Raw genomic sequence first — 17,652 nt, forward strand, 5'->3', positions numbered from 1 at the left:
TTCATGCCTAAGAGATGTCTGTTATCAGAAGGGATTCAGTGTCTGAAGGGCCATCATCAAGAATCCAGGAATGACCTATTACTGTTTCAGTATTGGACTTCTTCCTCAATGGATTGAATTACATCCGTTTCCAATGGCTTCTACTTACCCAGTAAGTTAAGGATGGGTGGACCAGGTCTCTTCTCATATCATCTTCAGAGACCATGGAGGAAAACCTTCTGATTTATGGTCTCCATTTTTTGGAACGGCAGTCTCAAGATTTCCATCACATTGGTTTATTTAAGAAGCCATAAACCCTGGCTTTTCTGGGAAAGACGCTGATGATGACCAAGAGATCTTATGCTCCAGGGAAATTTATTGTGATAGGTAGCTTGGTATATGTATATTTATTTAACTTATTGGATTTTATTTAACTTGTTTAACAATTTTGCCTTTTCTTTTTGTACAAAGCCCAGAGTTTCAAAATTGGGCTAATCTGCAAATACTGTCAATAAATTAGTATGGAAAATTGTAATGTTAAAATGTAAGTTATGTGAATTTCTGTGGGACAGGCAAGTTTTGAAATTAGCATCGACTTAATTAATTTTTGTACAGAAAGAGTAAGAGGCCATAAATTTCATGCAGAAATGACAGAATCTGAGAAAAAAGTCTGAAGAGAATTAAGAGCACAAAAGTGCCTACCGTTCCTGTCCTATTGTTTTCTTCATTATAATATTATATGCATACTTTTACTTATACTTTTACTTATATATACTTTTTCTCTCATGATGAGTTATTTTTATGTTGATGATTGTATATACTGTTGTGACAAAATAAAAAAAAACATGTTCAGATTTCAGTTTTATGTCATAGCCAGATTATAATTATGTTTCAGATACACTGTGCTTCACTGCATCCAGAAAATGCTCAGCTTCTTAGACCAAAAAGAACGACACCTTTCTGGAGAGGACTTTCAAGACCAGTTGGAGCACCATGCAGGGATGACAGTGAATGCTTCACAAGAGTGTGCAGGTAATTTCCTTTTCATGCCTGGAAATGAAAAGTGTTTCATGCAAGTGTTTTTACTGTTAGGATAACTGCCATTATCAGGTCATTTTGAATAGGAGAAAGGTAAAAATATATTAACGTTTCTCCAAATTAGCAGAAGGGAAAAAAATCAATACAAAAGAGATTACAAATCTAGACTTCATTTACAAAATATTTTCTATTTAATGTTAAAACTGAAAACATTAAACAGTAATTTTTAATATAGTACAGTACAGATTGAAATTAAAAACATTTTGGAAAATGTAATGCAGGCAAATTCTAGGACAATCTAACATGAAAACTGATTTACCTTTATTGATACATTTCTTACTCCTTGCAATTGTACATCATTACCATCAAGAACAAAAACCTCCCATTTGGATGTGCAACTCTAAAAAATGAGCTAAATAAGTACTGGTGGCACTATTGCTTTCCTGAAACAAAGTAATGCAATGTTTGCTTCAATATTACAGAAACTACTGTTAAAATACTAGATTCTTTCTTACATATGGATTAATCTTAATGTGCCTAAAACAGTAATCAGACTGATTCTTTGTTTTATTTTGCAGGAACAAACTATGTTCTTTAAAAATATTGCAAGAGTAATTATGTCTTAAGAAGAACAAGCTGTTACCTTGGATTATGCTTCCCTTTTTTATTTATGGTCACATCTCCTAATATATATATATTTAAAGCTTTTCAATTGGTGCTTCAGTTGTATGGACAAATGAAAGAATTTCAACTTGGCAGAAATATATGCTAATTTAGTTTATAGTTTCCATCTTGTTTCAAGATGTGCTTTTATCCAAGCTACGGTAGCTTCAACTGATTTTATCTTTTATCTGTATTTTTTCTGTGCAAAAAAATAAAATAAATACTTGTAAGAGCAACTACATTTTGATATTTTTCTTGCATACCATTCAAAAGAGAAAGACACATAACAATTAAGACACACTGAAAATATTCTGAGAAGAGATGGACTTTTCCAACAGATGACTCTTCTGAGCAAAAGTGATAAGATTTTGACTTTATCTAACCATTAATAATGCTAGACAGTTTCAAGCAGTTTCCAGTCTTAATGAAGCACTTAAAGAACATTAAATTATTAACAACAAGCATTTAAATACCACCAATTTCAACACTCTTCCAAATTTTTTCCCTTTTTAATTTTTCCTATGGCTTTCAAACTTACATTGCGTAGTGGGTAATGCTGCAGTCAGTTTAATGAAAATATTTCAGTGATAATCGTAGGAAGTCCTGTCGCCTTCCCACTATTCTGTGGTCAGGAAATGAGAGAACAGATCACAATTGCTCCCATTCTCAAACCAAAAAGATTTTCTGATCTAATGTGCAGTGCCATGGCAGAAAGGTTTATACTATAGGATTAATTCAAGCACAGTGCTTATAAAGTTTAATACAGAAAATCTATTTGATATTTATTAAACTTAGTTTCTCCAGTTACAGTTCTGCATTGTACAAAGCATTTTTATGACACAATAGTTAAAAAGATCTTTACAAATTGAAATGCAATACCCTTTTCTCCAAATATTTAATTGCCATAAATTTGTTTAAAAATACACATTAAACGCATATTTCAGACACTAAACTTTCTATAATCTCAATACCACAAAATACATAGAATATACTATACAGATGTGGAAAAAAATCTGGTTAGTATATAATACTTTGCTCACCATTAACATACGTGAAATGCACATATACTGACTTAGAAATCCTAATTTGGAGCCCCAAAGTACCCTTTTGAAATTTCAAATGTATTGCAAACGAAAGGAAAAGAAGAAAAATCACAGTTTTATATGTTTAGTTTTGGTTGAGAACAGATGACTAAATAGTAAGTAAAAAATGTAAGTAATGGACACAGCATGTACAATGCACACAACAGACAGCCATACTGCCAATCATAATCAGTACCAAGATCCATGTTCAAGGTTTTTTCTTTTAAAAAAGAAAGATTTTTTTAAAAAAAGATAAAAGGGTACAAATAACCTCTCTCCCACCCCCAATCCCATACGTTTGCCCCAACTAAAAGAAAACTTTCCTTACCAAATAATTTCAAATAAGATAAAGAATCTTTAATAAATATATAAGCACTTTATCCTCCATATACAAAACTTCTTAAAACCATTTAAAAGGGGAGTTTGATACAAATGTGCTTGCAAAGACTATGCCTGGACTGTGCAGCCACATTTCCAGACATATTAATCATCATGGGACAGTGGCTGCAGCTTTGATGTTATTTATTCACTAAGAGAGAGAAAATGGTTTTGAATCCAATATGCCAACATCATTCCTATTTTGGCAGTCACATTATCAGAAACAAAATGCTTTGCCAATAAGTTTTTAAATAGAACCAAGAAGCAAACCCAACATTTCAGTAAGTTCAACAGGTTTCTTAGTGGAAGCGATGGTACAAATGAACTGAATTTGTTCAGAACTCAGATCAATCAATAAATGCGGAGGGCATAAACGCATTTAGTGAAAATGCTTGCATTTCCAGAACAGCCTCACTCCAGTGAGTTTTATTAGTAATTTATCTCCCGTACGCCATTATAAAATGCCATAAATACACTGAACTTATCTAAAAGAATAAAACTGATCATCACATTTTGTATTGTACAGCTAAACTGTGTTTGTTACACCCTGGGGAGAAATGAAGTTGCATAATAGTGTTCACTAGTAAAGTATACTGTTGAACCACTGGAAACTCAAATTTCCCACAATACTGCTTTCTGCTCAATTTAAAATAATTATGTCCTTGACCCAAATATTTATGAAATATTTGCTATTCAAGACTCTTATCCTATGATTTGGAGGCTGCTTTCTCCTTCCATTGGTTAAATGTATTCAACTTGATTTGCTCAGGCCCATTTAAATCATTTTAATAAAAATACTGCAGAGTTGATTACAGGACGAGGAATTATACATGGCAAAGTTAGTATTTCCTATAAACTGCCAAATTTGGCAAACTATACAGTTATCTGCTGCAGCTGTGACTTACTTGCCTTCGGCAAGCAAATATACCTATTGGCGCCATATGGCTGCACCTGCTTTATAAACACTCTTACATTAGTTGTTTTGTATAAAATCATAATAATCAAGCTTCAACAATCTAAAAGAAACTGAAAGCATTCCTGCATAAAATGCGAAATTTATCACCACCATCAAAATGAGGATGGCTCAACACTCAATAGATATTGTGATGTAGTTAGATGTACTATAATCTAACACAGATAATAACGAACTTTGAACAGGCTTAATTTCATCTATTTCTGCATATAGATATAGTATTAGAAACACGTATATTACAAATTGCATACTGCTGTCAAAAGGTCTATAACCATTTGCTCTTTACAGATACGAGACTTAAATTGTATTTGAACACGTTGGGGTCATTTAGTCTAGCACCCTGGATGTTCATTTAAGAACCAAAAGGAAGAAGCCACGTATGTACAAAATCACTGGATCCTAGACTAAATTTGCCATCAGAACTTCATTTTAGAATGGAATATGCCAATTGTTTTCTAACCTATTCCTAATGCCCAAAATGAAACTTTTATAATCTCTCAGACTAATACAGTCTGAAAAATTCACTGCCAACACTCTGGCAAAGCATTTCAAGATCTCTAGTGGATTTTATCCTATCATTCGTGAATTGTTCTTCTAAAACTCAGCAAGTTTTTTTTTTTTTGGGGGGGGGGGGAGAGATCAAAATTATGTGTGCGATAAAGCAATTCATTTTGCTCACTCAGGTGTAAAGTATTAAGCCATCTTATAAAGACGCATCACTGGGATATATTAAAACACTGATATGTGTTAACGCTCAGTCATGGACTCGATAATATATAATATTCCAGAGTTTTCAAACGAAAATAATTGAACAATTTCTGTTATGGGCCGAGTTGTATATGCAATAGGCTCAACACAGATTAAGTCCAACTCAATAAAAGGCAGATTAAGGAAAGTCACTTGCCTTTGAACTTTAAGTTTATTACGTCCTTGCACTTAACAATGAACTTTGGCAAATTACTCATGCACTCCTGAGACAGCTGAAGTTAGGTGGCATTTTAAAAGTTGATAATTTGATTTCAATTGCTTGAAAATTCGACTGATCCTTAAATTGGAAAACAAACAATTTATTATGAATAAACAATCAGTTTATTTAGGACACCCAAACAGGACCTCCACGAGACAGCTATTGCAACAGGTAAATTCATTGCAGCTTAAGTCTACATTGAAACCTAGAGAAGCCTTGCTAAATTAATAAAGAGACAAACACTTAGGAAGTATCTGGAGATATATAAAAAAATCAGTCTGATATACACTATTCTAGTTTTAAAAACAATAGATAAAAAAAGAGACATTTTCTTACTGCTAGTCTATGTTAAATGGGTACAAAAGGAAGCAAACTAGTCAAATGATCATTGCAGCACCTTATAAGAAGAGCGCCTATAATCCACGCTGGGATAATGTAAAGATTTTACTATAATAAATGTGTCAGGCACTTTCAAATGTCAAGGATGTTGACTTTTGATATTAGCAAGAAAATTAGTCTTGGAAAATTAGCTATTTATTATTTGAAGCTAGCAGGAATCTGTGCTCTTCCTCTTGAATCTATGGTTTATGAAAATGCATATATTTTAAAATTGCTTTTCACAATTGATATTTTTACTCAAGCAGCTCACATGAAATAAACACCGAAAGCCTGCTAAAAATATTTCTTTAACTCTTTAATCTCTGTGTTGAGAGTAAATACAATAAACTGTTTGCTAAGGGAGCAATTTAAAAAATCTTCTCCAAGACAGCTGCTCACACTGACTGAAAGGAACACAAGTATGTGGAACACTAGTATGTTGCAATTTCATATAAACAGATGGGTTTTCCCATTATTGATTAGCTAATGTGATTTTTGCACATAGTAAATTTACAGTGATAATTCAATCACTTACATGGCAAAACCACAATATACTTTTTTGTATAAACAAAAATGCTGTATGGTTGTGCCTACATGTTTTTCTTCTGCTCTCAAGACTCATTCTTGTGCTGCAGGGTGCAACAGTAAGCTTTAATGACAGAATACAAACCAAGTGATTAGCAACTTCAACGAAACAGATCGGAAGTATCAGGGTATAAAAGAAACCATGTATCCCATCAGGATACAAATCTCTATGAATATACAAACTATTCTTTAATTGTTATAATTTATGAAGCTACTGAACTTTCACTGTCCCAAAGATACTGCAATACTAATCGGTGTAAAATTCTATCCTTCTTTCAAAACTCGCCATCATTTTGGCACATAGCTATACAGCTAGACATTATTTTAGTGCAATTGTTTTCTTGAACATGCATGTTCACATCTGGGTGGGTTTTAGGAACAAGGGCAGGCAAAGCAGCATATCACAATTCCACAACGAAAAGGTTTAGAGTCTGACTCTAAAGCACAAGCAACATGAATTGTCAACAAATGACAGCCACTAGGAAAAGGAAGTACAATTTTACTGCTGGAGACTGACTGGATACCAGGTCCTAAGTGTAAAACGTCTTGTAAACAGTATTTAAAATCTTCATCTAAAAAGGCATAAGGCACACCAGACATGATAGGGACGCTAAAGCAGTATTTTTTTCTTTTAGTCAGATAAGCACCTTCTATGAAAAGGTACCTTGCTTATTAACCTTAAAGCAGATTTCCATGCATGATTCTTGCTGATCACAGTTATTTCATTATAATTAAATAATCTGTTCCCATCACAAACATTTAACATTAATGAATGTGCCACAGAATGGCATAAAAGCAAAATTTCAAATTAATTGGACCAAACAGTTTAAAATGTCCCTGTAATTCACAGGTCTATTCTCTAGCCCGTCTCGTCCATTACGTAATTCTGACAAAGACAGATGTTTGTCACACATGGTGTTTTCTGATGAAGCACATCAGTTTCACATAAGGAATTTCTACTGTTAGAAGCTTTGGTGTCTAACAATTACAAGTTAGGAAATAAAAGAGGCTGCACCAAAGTACAAGATTGTCCATCTGAAACCATTCCTATTTTATACTTGGAGACGGAAGTCCATTGTGACTCACATCACATCGAATATTGCATTAAATGCAATATTTTGTAACGTACTGCGATTATTAGTGTTAAGACATGTGTTTCGAAACTCATTTGCCATACAAATACTTGAATATTTTGACTTCAAATGATTTAATTGATGAAGTTATAACCTTGGAACTTAGCACATCAATAAAACTGTGGCCATCATTAAGGGTTGACTTAAATATGCAGGAAAATGTGTGTGTCTACACTTTAAAATCTATCAACCCTGACTTTCTCTTACAAGCTCCACCATCACAAGACATTACAGAATAACAAAGCTCACAAAATACTTAAATAAAGTGTCTACATTTAATCTTCACTAAGTACTTGATTAGGTAAAATTCATAGGAAAAACAGCTAAGTTTTAAACCAGCCCCAAAACACAGCTTTTAAAAACAAATTAAAATAAATAAGTTTTAAAACAGATTTGTTAGGCATCATTATTGGAATTCCAATCCAATTGCAAATCAGTGAATCCATCGTACATTAAAACATTGCAGAGTTTAAACTATTTTTAAATATTCTTTTTTAAAATGGGGTCAGCTGAAAAAGTTCATTAACACAATGTTTGGAGGTTCTTACACACATGATGCTGGGAGACACAGGAAAGTGTTCCTTTCTCTTTGATTTCACTTTCTTTGCTTTCATTATGGCAGTCTTCCTTATTTATTTTTTTATGACACAGTGTTGAAAAAAAATCAGAGGCAGCAAGCCTCTTACTTCAATCCAGTTGTCACTTGGCATCTAAACGCAACCAATGTAATCCCTGTCGGGTGTAATGTACCAGATCTGTCATAACACTTGCATTAAAGATCAGAGGACCCATAACTTTGTCCAGTTCTGCAAAAAATTCTATAGAAAAAATAGAAAAGAAAAATAATCAGATTGAAAAAGACTGTTTCCCATGACATCTCCCAAAACAAATTGATAAAAGTCACATGCCTTGTTAATTTTTATAAAACTATAATCCAAAAAGAGATTGGAAAATATATCAAAGCTTTATTGCTTTAATTGATTCAGCAGCAGCAACGCTTTCTTTTCTTTTTTTTAATGTGAAAAAAGTTCACTCCTCTGGAGTATAAATTAATGCAGTACAATCTTACCCTTTTGTTCTCTGGCAAGCTGATCTGCTTGGTCCCAAATTTCAGTGGCATACAGAAAGTTGGAAGTAACCTGGACGTAGCTGGCCGCCATCTGATGTATCCTCTGTGGAATAGTAACTGAAGAAGCACTCCCTGAAGGGTTGGTTGACCCTGACGAGTAATTTCCTGAATTCCCTGGAGACAATTTCGGTGAAACCGGAGACGGCATACTGACAGGTTTGCTAAAAAATAAAAGGGGAAACTTTCTTTACTAACAGTTGCAAAACAGAAAACTTTACTAATACTTGCAAAACTACAAAACTCCTATAAAGTTACGTAATTCAAAATCGGCATTCTGCTATTAACTACAGAAATACAATTTAAATATCTGTGCCCTGAGTTATCTGATAGCTGCAGCAGAAACCCCTGTAGCATCCAGTATTAAACCTCCTTTAAACACCCTTTCTAAGGAGGCAACTGAATATAAAGAGTACTAAGCACTCCTTGTTTTTATAAATTATTTTTTATGCTTAATTGTAAGTTCTTTGATTGTTGTGCATTGCCCACGGTAGTTGAGAGACAGGCAACATACAATTTCTGTCCATCTAATTTTTCAAACACACAAACATGTATGTGTTTGTTCTGGAAAATGAATTATGATTGGGGTCCATGTGTACAATCTCTTATTATATTATATTATTTTTTATTTTATTTAAATTTATATCCCGCCCTTCTCCGAAGACTCAGGGTAGCTTACACAATGTTAAGCAATAGTCTTCATCCATTTGTATATTATATACAAAGTCAACTTTTATTGCCCCCAACAATCTGGGTCCTCATTTTACCTACCTTATAAAGGATGGAAGGCTGAGTCAACCTTGGGCCTGGTGGGACTTGAACTTGCATAATATTATTTACTTAATATTATTATATTATTATTATACAATCTCCATCCAAACTGCTTATAAGTGTTCAGTGATATTATTAGTGTTATACTATTACTACTATCACTACTTCTCTGGTAGATGAAGTAATTATGCAATAAAACCCCCTTCCCCTTTATTTGTGAAAATTTATTTGTGAAAATTTGACAGAAGTCTGCATAAGAAGTTTGAATCTATCAGGAGAAGACAGAAAAGTTCTGTCATTTAAAACATATATATATATAAAAGATTTACCCACAAATTAATTTAAAAGTAAAGACTTATAGAACAACTGCTTTTATAATGCTTCAAAACTGGATTGGAATTTCAGATATCCATTTCATGTTTTCACTGTTTAATTCATGCCTTCATACAAAAGACACAGTAATACATTACATAAATGCTTACCTTCCCATACCAGGTGATGGGGCTTGAGAATTGTTATAAGAATTCTGTTTAGGAAAAACCCACAAATTTAAAAATGAATGCAAATTCAATACTATACGTTCTACAACAACAAACTTCTAAAAAACCGAATCAATCCATGAAATGCTTTATTATAATCAATTTAAAAAATGTTACAGCACCAGGAAGAATTTGAGTAAGAATGGAAGTCAAATCTAGGCATAATCACTACTAAAATGAAATGTAAACAGGTCTGCATAATTAAATAAGTGACACAATAAACTTTCCAAAAGCATTAATGCTGAATTATATCAATGATAACATATATTTAGGAAAAGACAAACAAATTTTCAAATTGCAAGTTAATACATTTTTTAAAAACACACGTTTTTACCTTCAAATGTTCAGTCAGTGTCTTGGAATATTTTAACGCACTTTCCTTCTTCAGCTTGAAAAGTCTTAAATATAAGAGGGACTGGCATCTCAGACTAATAAAAAGAAGAATGCTACTACTTTAGAAATTTGCTAATGAAAGTTCCTCACTGATCTTTAATTTATTTTAAAGTAGAAATTGCACTTCTACTGAGATTCTTTAAAAAATAGTTTTTTAATTGAAATAGTTAAATTTCAATAAAGATTAAAAAGAAATGCAAATATTAAAACTCAATTAGGCTTTTTTGCTTTATTATTAATAATACAGCAAATAATTTTTATTTATTTTATTTAGTGATTGTGTTGCTTCCAGTCTAAGCAGATATTAAATTAGAATAGTAATATATTTATTTTTTATTTATTTATTAATTAAATTTCTAGACCGCCCTTTTCCTGAAGGACTCAGGGCGGTGTACAGCCTTATTAAAATACATAGATAGACAATAAATTTAAAATAATTTTAAAATGAAATATTTAACCGGCCAATTTAACTAAAAATAACAAAACCAATTAAAATCAGTACAAAATTTAAAATTTAAAATTTAAAAAACTAAAAAATCTAATCCAGTCCTGCTTTATCTGACCACACAGAAAATGAAAGTCTGCCCAAATACATTTTGCCTCTAGCTATTTCCATCTTTCTAATTTAGTTCTGAATACATACCATAGTACTGCTAGCCTTTTGTCTGCAGCAGTTGCATCTGGTGCTGAGCAATTCTTTAGCTTCATAGTGTACCTTCAACCAAAAAATAAGACGAATAATACATTTTAAAATTCTTTTTCGCTTTTATTTTTAAAAAAAATATCACCCAAAGAGCTTATATACTGAGCATTCCCCATTTCTTAAAACCATGTCAAGTATAGCAAAATACACTGTACAAAGCTAAAAGTTAAGAAAGTGTTTAAAATGATATTTAGTTTTGCAAACACTTGTAAAATATTAACTATTTCTATATAAGATTTAATATCTTACTTTGGCCACAAACTAAACAACAATAAAAACCCAATGATATATTCTGTTATACATTTCCATTCCTAGTTGGCAAGGCAATTTAGTTCAGATATTGACTCAGTGCCTAGAGGCTGTGAGAATCTGGATGGGAGGAACCAAATCCAACTTAACCTAGGAAAATGTAGTGGGACTGGGTTTGGGTCCCCTTGGATCTGGTGCCATGTTTAACTCCCGCTAGGGTTGCTTTCTCTTGGATAGAGTTGTGCACAATTTGGGGTGGGGGCATTCTGGACTACAGTGCAGGCTCAAGGAGCAAGCTAGGGGAGCTTTTGGACAGATTCATCTCATTTAATGATAGGACAGATTCAACTCATGTAGCAACTGCACCCATTCCTAGATGGGAAGGCCTTGCTTACAATCATTTACTTCTAATCATTTCCCAGTTAGATCACAACGTGAGTTATATGGCTTCCCTTGAAGACAATCTGGAAGTTACAACTGGTCTGGAATGCAGCAACATGCAAAGTTTTGGGTACTTTGTCTATACTTCTCCACTGCTCTCCAGTTTTGCAATTCAAAGTGTAGCATATCAGAGAAGGTGGGCATGTTTGCTCCAGATATCGTAAATGTTGCATCTGCTGGGACCTAGAAAGCAGGCCACTACCCTCCTTGCTTTCCTGAAGGCCTTGGAAGAACTGATTCTTTTATGTGCTGAGTTAGGATGAGGCTGTAGTCTGGTCAATGTAAATATTGCTAAATGGGCCATTGGGAGTTTTTGATGTTCATTTGATTGATTCCTTATGTTTTTATTGCTATTTTTGTGAATCATCCACGATTATTGTACAAAAAAAAAAGCTGCCATATAAGTCTTATAAACAAATGTTGGCAACTGAAGAACATCTCTAAAACCAACTATTAATAGTATATCACTTAGGAGTACAATTCCCTATTGTGTCCCTATTCTGGTAATTATATTAATTGATTGTCTATATAACTTACTTGATGAGCTCCACAGTTTCAGAATACATAGGGAATGGGGACTTGGATTCCTGAGCATTTTTCTCCAATGCATTCCCACATTCAATAAATGAAACTACAGCATCAAGGTAATAAACAGCTTTTTCAAACCTGTCAGACTAAAAAAAAAAGTCTTACATGGAGATTTATGACAGAGTCAAAGAATTCACCTTAAAAGGATTCAATCAGCAGACAATACATTTTTCTTACCAGTGCATCAGCATTATGTTTTAATTTCTTTGCTTCTTGCAAGTAGTGATCTGCTGAGTAGCTTCTGCAACATAAAATGAAACAATAAAATTACAAAATGTCTAATCTTTCTTACTCTGCTTATTTCATTATTTGTGTCTATTTGAGGATGGAGTGCAAAGAGTATTTATTCAAAACATTTATATAGCTAGCTATCTTGCAACAAACTCTGGGTGGCTCCCACAAAATAAAAAAATATCACCCAAAGAGCTTATATACTGAGCATTCCCCATTTCTTAAAACCATGTCAAGTATAGCAAAATACACTGTAGAAAGCTAAAAGTTAAGAAAGTGTTTAAAATGATATTTAGTTTTGCAAACACTTGTAAAATATTAACTATTTCTATATAAGATTTAATATCTTACTTTGGCCACAAACTAAACAACAATAAAAACCCAATGATATATTCTGTTATACATTTCCATTCCTAGTTGGCAAGGCAATTTAGTTCAGATATTGACTCAGTGCCTAGAGGCTGTGAGAATCTGGATGGGAGGAACCAAATCCAACTTAACCTAGGAAAATGTAGTGGGACTGGGTTTGGGTCCCCTTGGATCTGGTGCCATGTTTAACTCCCGCTAGGGTTGCTTTCTCTTGGATAGAGTTGTGCACAATTTGGGGTGGGGGCATTCTGGACTACAGTGCAGGCTCAAGGAGCAAGCTAGGGGAGCTTTTGGACAGATTCATCTCATTTAATGATAGGACAGATTCAACTCATGTAGCAACTGCACCCATTCCTAGATGGGAAGGCCTTGCTTACAATCATTTACTTCCTAATCATTTCCCAGTTAGATCACAACGTGAGTTATATGGCTTCCCTTGAAGACAATCTGGAAGTTACAACTGGTCTGGAATGCAGCAACATGCAAAGTTTTGGGTACTTTGTCTATACTTCTCCACTGCTCTCCAGTTTTGCAATTCAAAGTGTAGCATATCAGAGAAGGTGGGCATGTTTGCTCCAGATATCGTAAATGTTGCATCTGCTGGGACCTAGAAAGCAGGCCACTACCCTCCTTGCTTTCCTGAAGGCCTTGGAAGAACTGATTCTTTTATGTGCTGAGTTAGGATGAGGCTGTAGTCTGGTCAATGTAAATATTGCTAAATGGGCCATTGGGAGTTTTTGATGTTCATTTGATTGATTCCTTATGTTTTTATTGCTATTTTTGTGAATCATCCACGATTATTGTACAAAAAAAAAAGCTGCCATATAAGTCTTATAAACAAATGTTGGCAACTGAAGAACATCTCTAAAACCAACTATTAATAGTATATCACTTAGGAGTACAATTCCCTATTGTGTCCCTATTCTGGTAATTATATTAATTGATTGTCTATATAACTTACTTGATGAGCTCCACAGTTTCAGAATACATAGGGAATGGGGACTTGGATTCCTGAGCATTTTTCTCCAATGCATTCCCACATTCAATAAATGAAACTACAGCATCAAGGTAATAAACAGCTTTTTCAAACCTGTCAGACTAAAAAAAAAAGTCTTACATGGAGATTTATGACAGAGTCAAAGAATTCACCTTAAAAGGATTCACTCAGCAGACAATACATTTTTCTTACCAGTGCATCAGCATTATGTTTTAATTTCTTTGCTTCTTGCAAGTAGTGATCTGCTGAGTAGCTTCTGCAACATAAAATGAAACAATAAAATTACAAAATGTCTAATCTTTCTTGCTCTGCTTATTTCATTATTTGTGTCTATTTGAGGATGGAGTGCAAAGAGTATTTATTCAAAACATTTATATAGCTAGCTATCTTGCAACAAACTCTGGGTGGCTCCCACAAAATAAAAAAATATCCATAATAAAACATGAAAGCCATATTAAAGCTATAAAAGCCATAAACATTAAAAACAAAAACCTGGCACTAAATGAAGTTTCTGACATGCAGTCATCTTATCCTATCTCGAAGATGATGGGAAAAGCTCAAGTTTTCAACACTTTTTGGTAGGCTAGGAAGGTAGAAACCTGCTGAACTTCAGGGTAAACAGTTTTCCATAGGACAATGGCTGTCATAGAAAAGGCACACTACCTAATTCCCATGAAATGGCAAAGTTTAACAGAAGTGACTAGGAGTGGGCTAAATATCTCATTTAACTGAGACAGAATTTTTTAAAAATGGAATGAAATGAGGAAGCCTGCCTAAATTGTCACTAATTTGGCATGGGAAATAACTTTTCTTGGGTTGCACAATTATATACTGATACCAGGAGCAGTAAACACTTTTAATACTACTGTATTTAGGATACTGTGCCAGAAACCAGTGATGAAATAGTCATCTTCCTGCCTCCAAAACAAACAAGCAAACAAGCACAAACCCTCTTATCTTCTCCAAGACGTAACTCCAGTCTAGTAATGTTCACTGTTCTTCAATCTGCACTGATATAACGCAGAGCTTTTAGAACAGGGGTCCCCAACTGGTCCATGGCATACCAGAAACTGGTCCATACAAACCAGTCCACCCCATCTGCGGGATGCAGACAGCACATGAAACCACGCTCCCTTCAGTCCGTAGAAAAACACAGTCCCTGATGCCCAAAAGGTTGGGAGCCTCTGTTTTAGAATACTGGTGTAAATGGACGATGTTCCTGTATTGGAACTTACATCTGTACATCTCTGTGAATAACAGATATACTGGATCGAGCTTTGACTCAACTGTCTGCAATGGGTTCACATGCTGAATATACAGTAATGAATTTGGGTCAGATTTTGCATGATTGTCAGAAAAAGATCCCCTTTGGGATCTTAGGATATATCTATGGAGATTCTCAATAATCCAGGTCATGGTTGTCCCAAAGGTGTTTTTCAAGAGGCAACTGGACTTTCTGGTTTTCCTTTGAAGAGCTGAGCTAAAGAAGCTTCTTCAAAGACCTTTGGGACAACCATGACCTGGATGACTGAGAATCTCCATAGATGTATGGTAGGCTGGAAAATCAGTTCAAAATACTGTTCAGCTTCGGGGAACAACCTTATTCATCAGCAATTTTTAAAATATAACAACAATCATATTGGCACCCCAAAAATGTAGCACTACAAAACTGGAATGCCCCTCTAGATTTTTTGTAGCACAAACAGGCCAGACCTGTTAATGGAACAAATGAATTAATGGAACAAATCTGACAACAGGACTCAGGACAAGCATAAAACAACAACAGAGCATTTTAACTCTCAGGACATTCTACTACAGATGAATGCTCATGAACGATTATGAAATGTGTTCATCTTAAAAAGTGCTCGCAGATTCTTTTTGATTTTTGGTTACCACAGATCCTCCTGTAACTTTTTATAAAGTATAAAAATTACAGTATAGTTTATGAAAAAAATTAATATGAACTATACCCAAACATTTCCGTAATTTTAGGCACGCATTCTAGCAACAAAACCATGCACCTGGTTTTCATCTTTGTTCTCACCTGTCATCAAATACTAGCTTTGCTCTTCGGGACTTTGAACTATCGGAACTTGTGGTGGAGGCAGAAGGACAATTAGAAGAATTATTTAAAATCTTTTCCTTGGAAAAAACAGAATACAGTTAATTAAAACATGTTTGGAAGGAGAGGCATTGCAATTGCCAAGTTCAGGCTAATTAAATGCAGCCCAGATGTTTGCCACAAATCTAACTTGACAAACTGTTAATCATCATAATAAATTCAAAACAGAAAGTAGATGAGATTTTAATAATCGTGCTATTATAATTTGCATGAAGATTGTTAATACAGTAATTATTTTGCATCATTTAATACTTCAATTATAAAGCTTTTTTGGCTCTGTAATAGTACACTAACTTATGTTGAGCTAGGCTATGCAGTAAATATTTGACAAAAAATAGGCTTCATCCCTTTTAACTTTTTTTCCGAACAGACTTTTCATCTAAAAAATAGTAGTAGAATTTGCAAAATGGACAAAATCATATTCTGCATGCTTGAATTTACTTCATGGCAAGTTGGGATGGGTGAGCAGATGGGAAGTGGATGGCTACCAATATGTTTGGCCATATCTGTATATCCTTGGATTAAATATTCAACTATTTCCCTGCTGTAAAAATATAAGCTTATATAGGAATGCCAACATTAATTGAGATCATATCTATTAGCTTAGCTCTCAATATTATCTACACAATCTGATCTGTTCCTCAACATCTTAAACTCAGCTCAAACATCTTCAGGGAAGAGCCATTTACTTGGGCATTTACCCATTTAGGGACTCAATTGATGCAATGTTCCAAATCACATGGACACACCTGTTTTACACAGAGGGGCATGATATGTGAAACAACTAAGTGCCTCTGGTATTAGGAAGAGGATTAATGGCAGGCCTGAGTTTTAGTGCAGGACATTTTTAAAAATAAAGTTTATATATGCTGAATTTCACACAAGATTTAAAGACTCCAAAAACACATTACAATCACTAACTGAAATATGTTTTACCTTTGTTTCTTTAGTGTTATTTGAAGCCTTTCCTTCCGTCTTCTTTTGCTTAGATGAGCTACTTTTAGTGCTGCTATTATCCTTGTTACTATTACTGCCTGATTTCAAGGAAGAAGACTGACTAATAGTTCTTTTCCGAGATCCATGCTCTTGCTTTGGATCTTTTGCAACAACTGAGGTTGTGGCTGGAGATGGGAGAAGATCCTTCTCTTTAACAGTGCTTTGCTTTGAAGATCTGTCCTCACCAAATAAAATAGGAAACAGAATTAGGGTTTGTTGTACTTAATTATATGCAAAGAGTATTTTTTGCTTTTGCACAATCAGCTTCCAAGCAATAAACTTATTTTATCAAACTATTATACTTGAGAAAGAGAATGACACAGTTCTCTCAGACTGAGCAAAAGGATAGCTGCAAAAGGCAAGTTTACTTGAAACAGTCTATATCTTGCAATGATACCTTTAACAGCATCAAATAACAAATCTGCTTATTCAGGTCCTTAGGAAGAATTCAACAGGTGGATAAAAATGCCAAATCCAGTCTGAACATCTGGCTGACTGTGCAACTAACTACAATATGCCAAGATCACAAAAAGATTCCATCTTCCAGAATCCTTGTCCTAATCCTTTTTTCTCCAAAATATAAATAAATATATGTCAGCCTGAAATACTTGTTTTCATCTAATCAAAACTGTCACAATTAAAATGGAAGCAGGTATTTTGAATAAAACAAGGGAATGCAAATGTCAAATAGTAAGGAAACAGAAAAAAGCAGAGGCTTAGAAAGCGTCTTTTAAAAAAACTTTGTTCCTATAAATCAAATTAAATATTAATCAATATATAAAGGTGATACAGATGTTTTTATATAAATTGATTTTGTTTCAGTGTATTATATTGTAAAGTGCCCAAGAGCTTTGACTATTGGGAAGTTCAAAAATAAGAATAAACAAATTAAAAAAATAAAGTGTATGGAAACTTCCAGAGGCATCATAGCAGCTGGAAGCACTTTGTTTG

The 17,652-nt window shown here is 33.9% G+C and overlaps 1 protein-coding gene across 7 annotated transcripts in view; it reads right to left on the bottom strand.

Moving 5' to 3' along the window:
• Window positions 1-3,636: 3,636 nt before the first annotated feature.
• The window catches only part of AFF4 (ALF transcription elongation factor 4), a 68,975-nt gene continuing 54,959 nt past the window's right edge, over window positions 3,637-17,652 (bottom strand). For 3 of the 7 annotated variants that reach the window (XM_058166685.1, XM_058166683.1, XM_058166684.1), the window contains 4 exons: window positions 16,642-16,876; window positions 15,628-15,725; window positions 13,776-13,839; window positions 12,631-13,684 (listed from right to left, as the gene is read on the bottom strand). In XM_058166685.1, coding sequence (XP_058022668.1) covers window positions 13,544-13,684; window positions 13,776-13,839; window positions 15,628-15,725; window positions 16,642-16,876 — 538 coding nt within the window. In that variant the 3' untranslated portion in view covers window positions 12,631-13,543. Of the gene's footprint in view, window positions 7,995-8,245; window positions 8,467-9,555; window positions 9,600-9,946; window positions 10,041-10,648; window positions 10,721-12,630; window positions 13,685-13,775; window positions 13,840-15,627; window positions 15,726-16,641; window positions 16,877-17,652 lie in introns of those variants that run through there. The other 4 variants (XM_058166681.1, XM_058166679.1, XM_058166682.1 and 1 more) reach the window with 2 other exon arrangements.

This window comes from Ahaetulla prasina, chromosome 2 (assembly GCF_028640845.1).
Source record: "Ahaetulla prasina isolate Xishuangbanna chromosome 2, ASM2864084v1, whole genome shotgun sequence".
NCBI classification, from domain to species: Eukaryota; Metazoa; Chordata; class Lepidosauria; order Squamata; family Colubridae; genus Ahaetulla; species Ahaetulla prasina.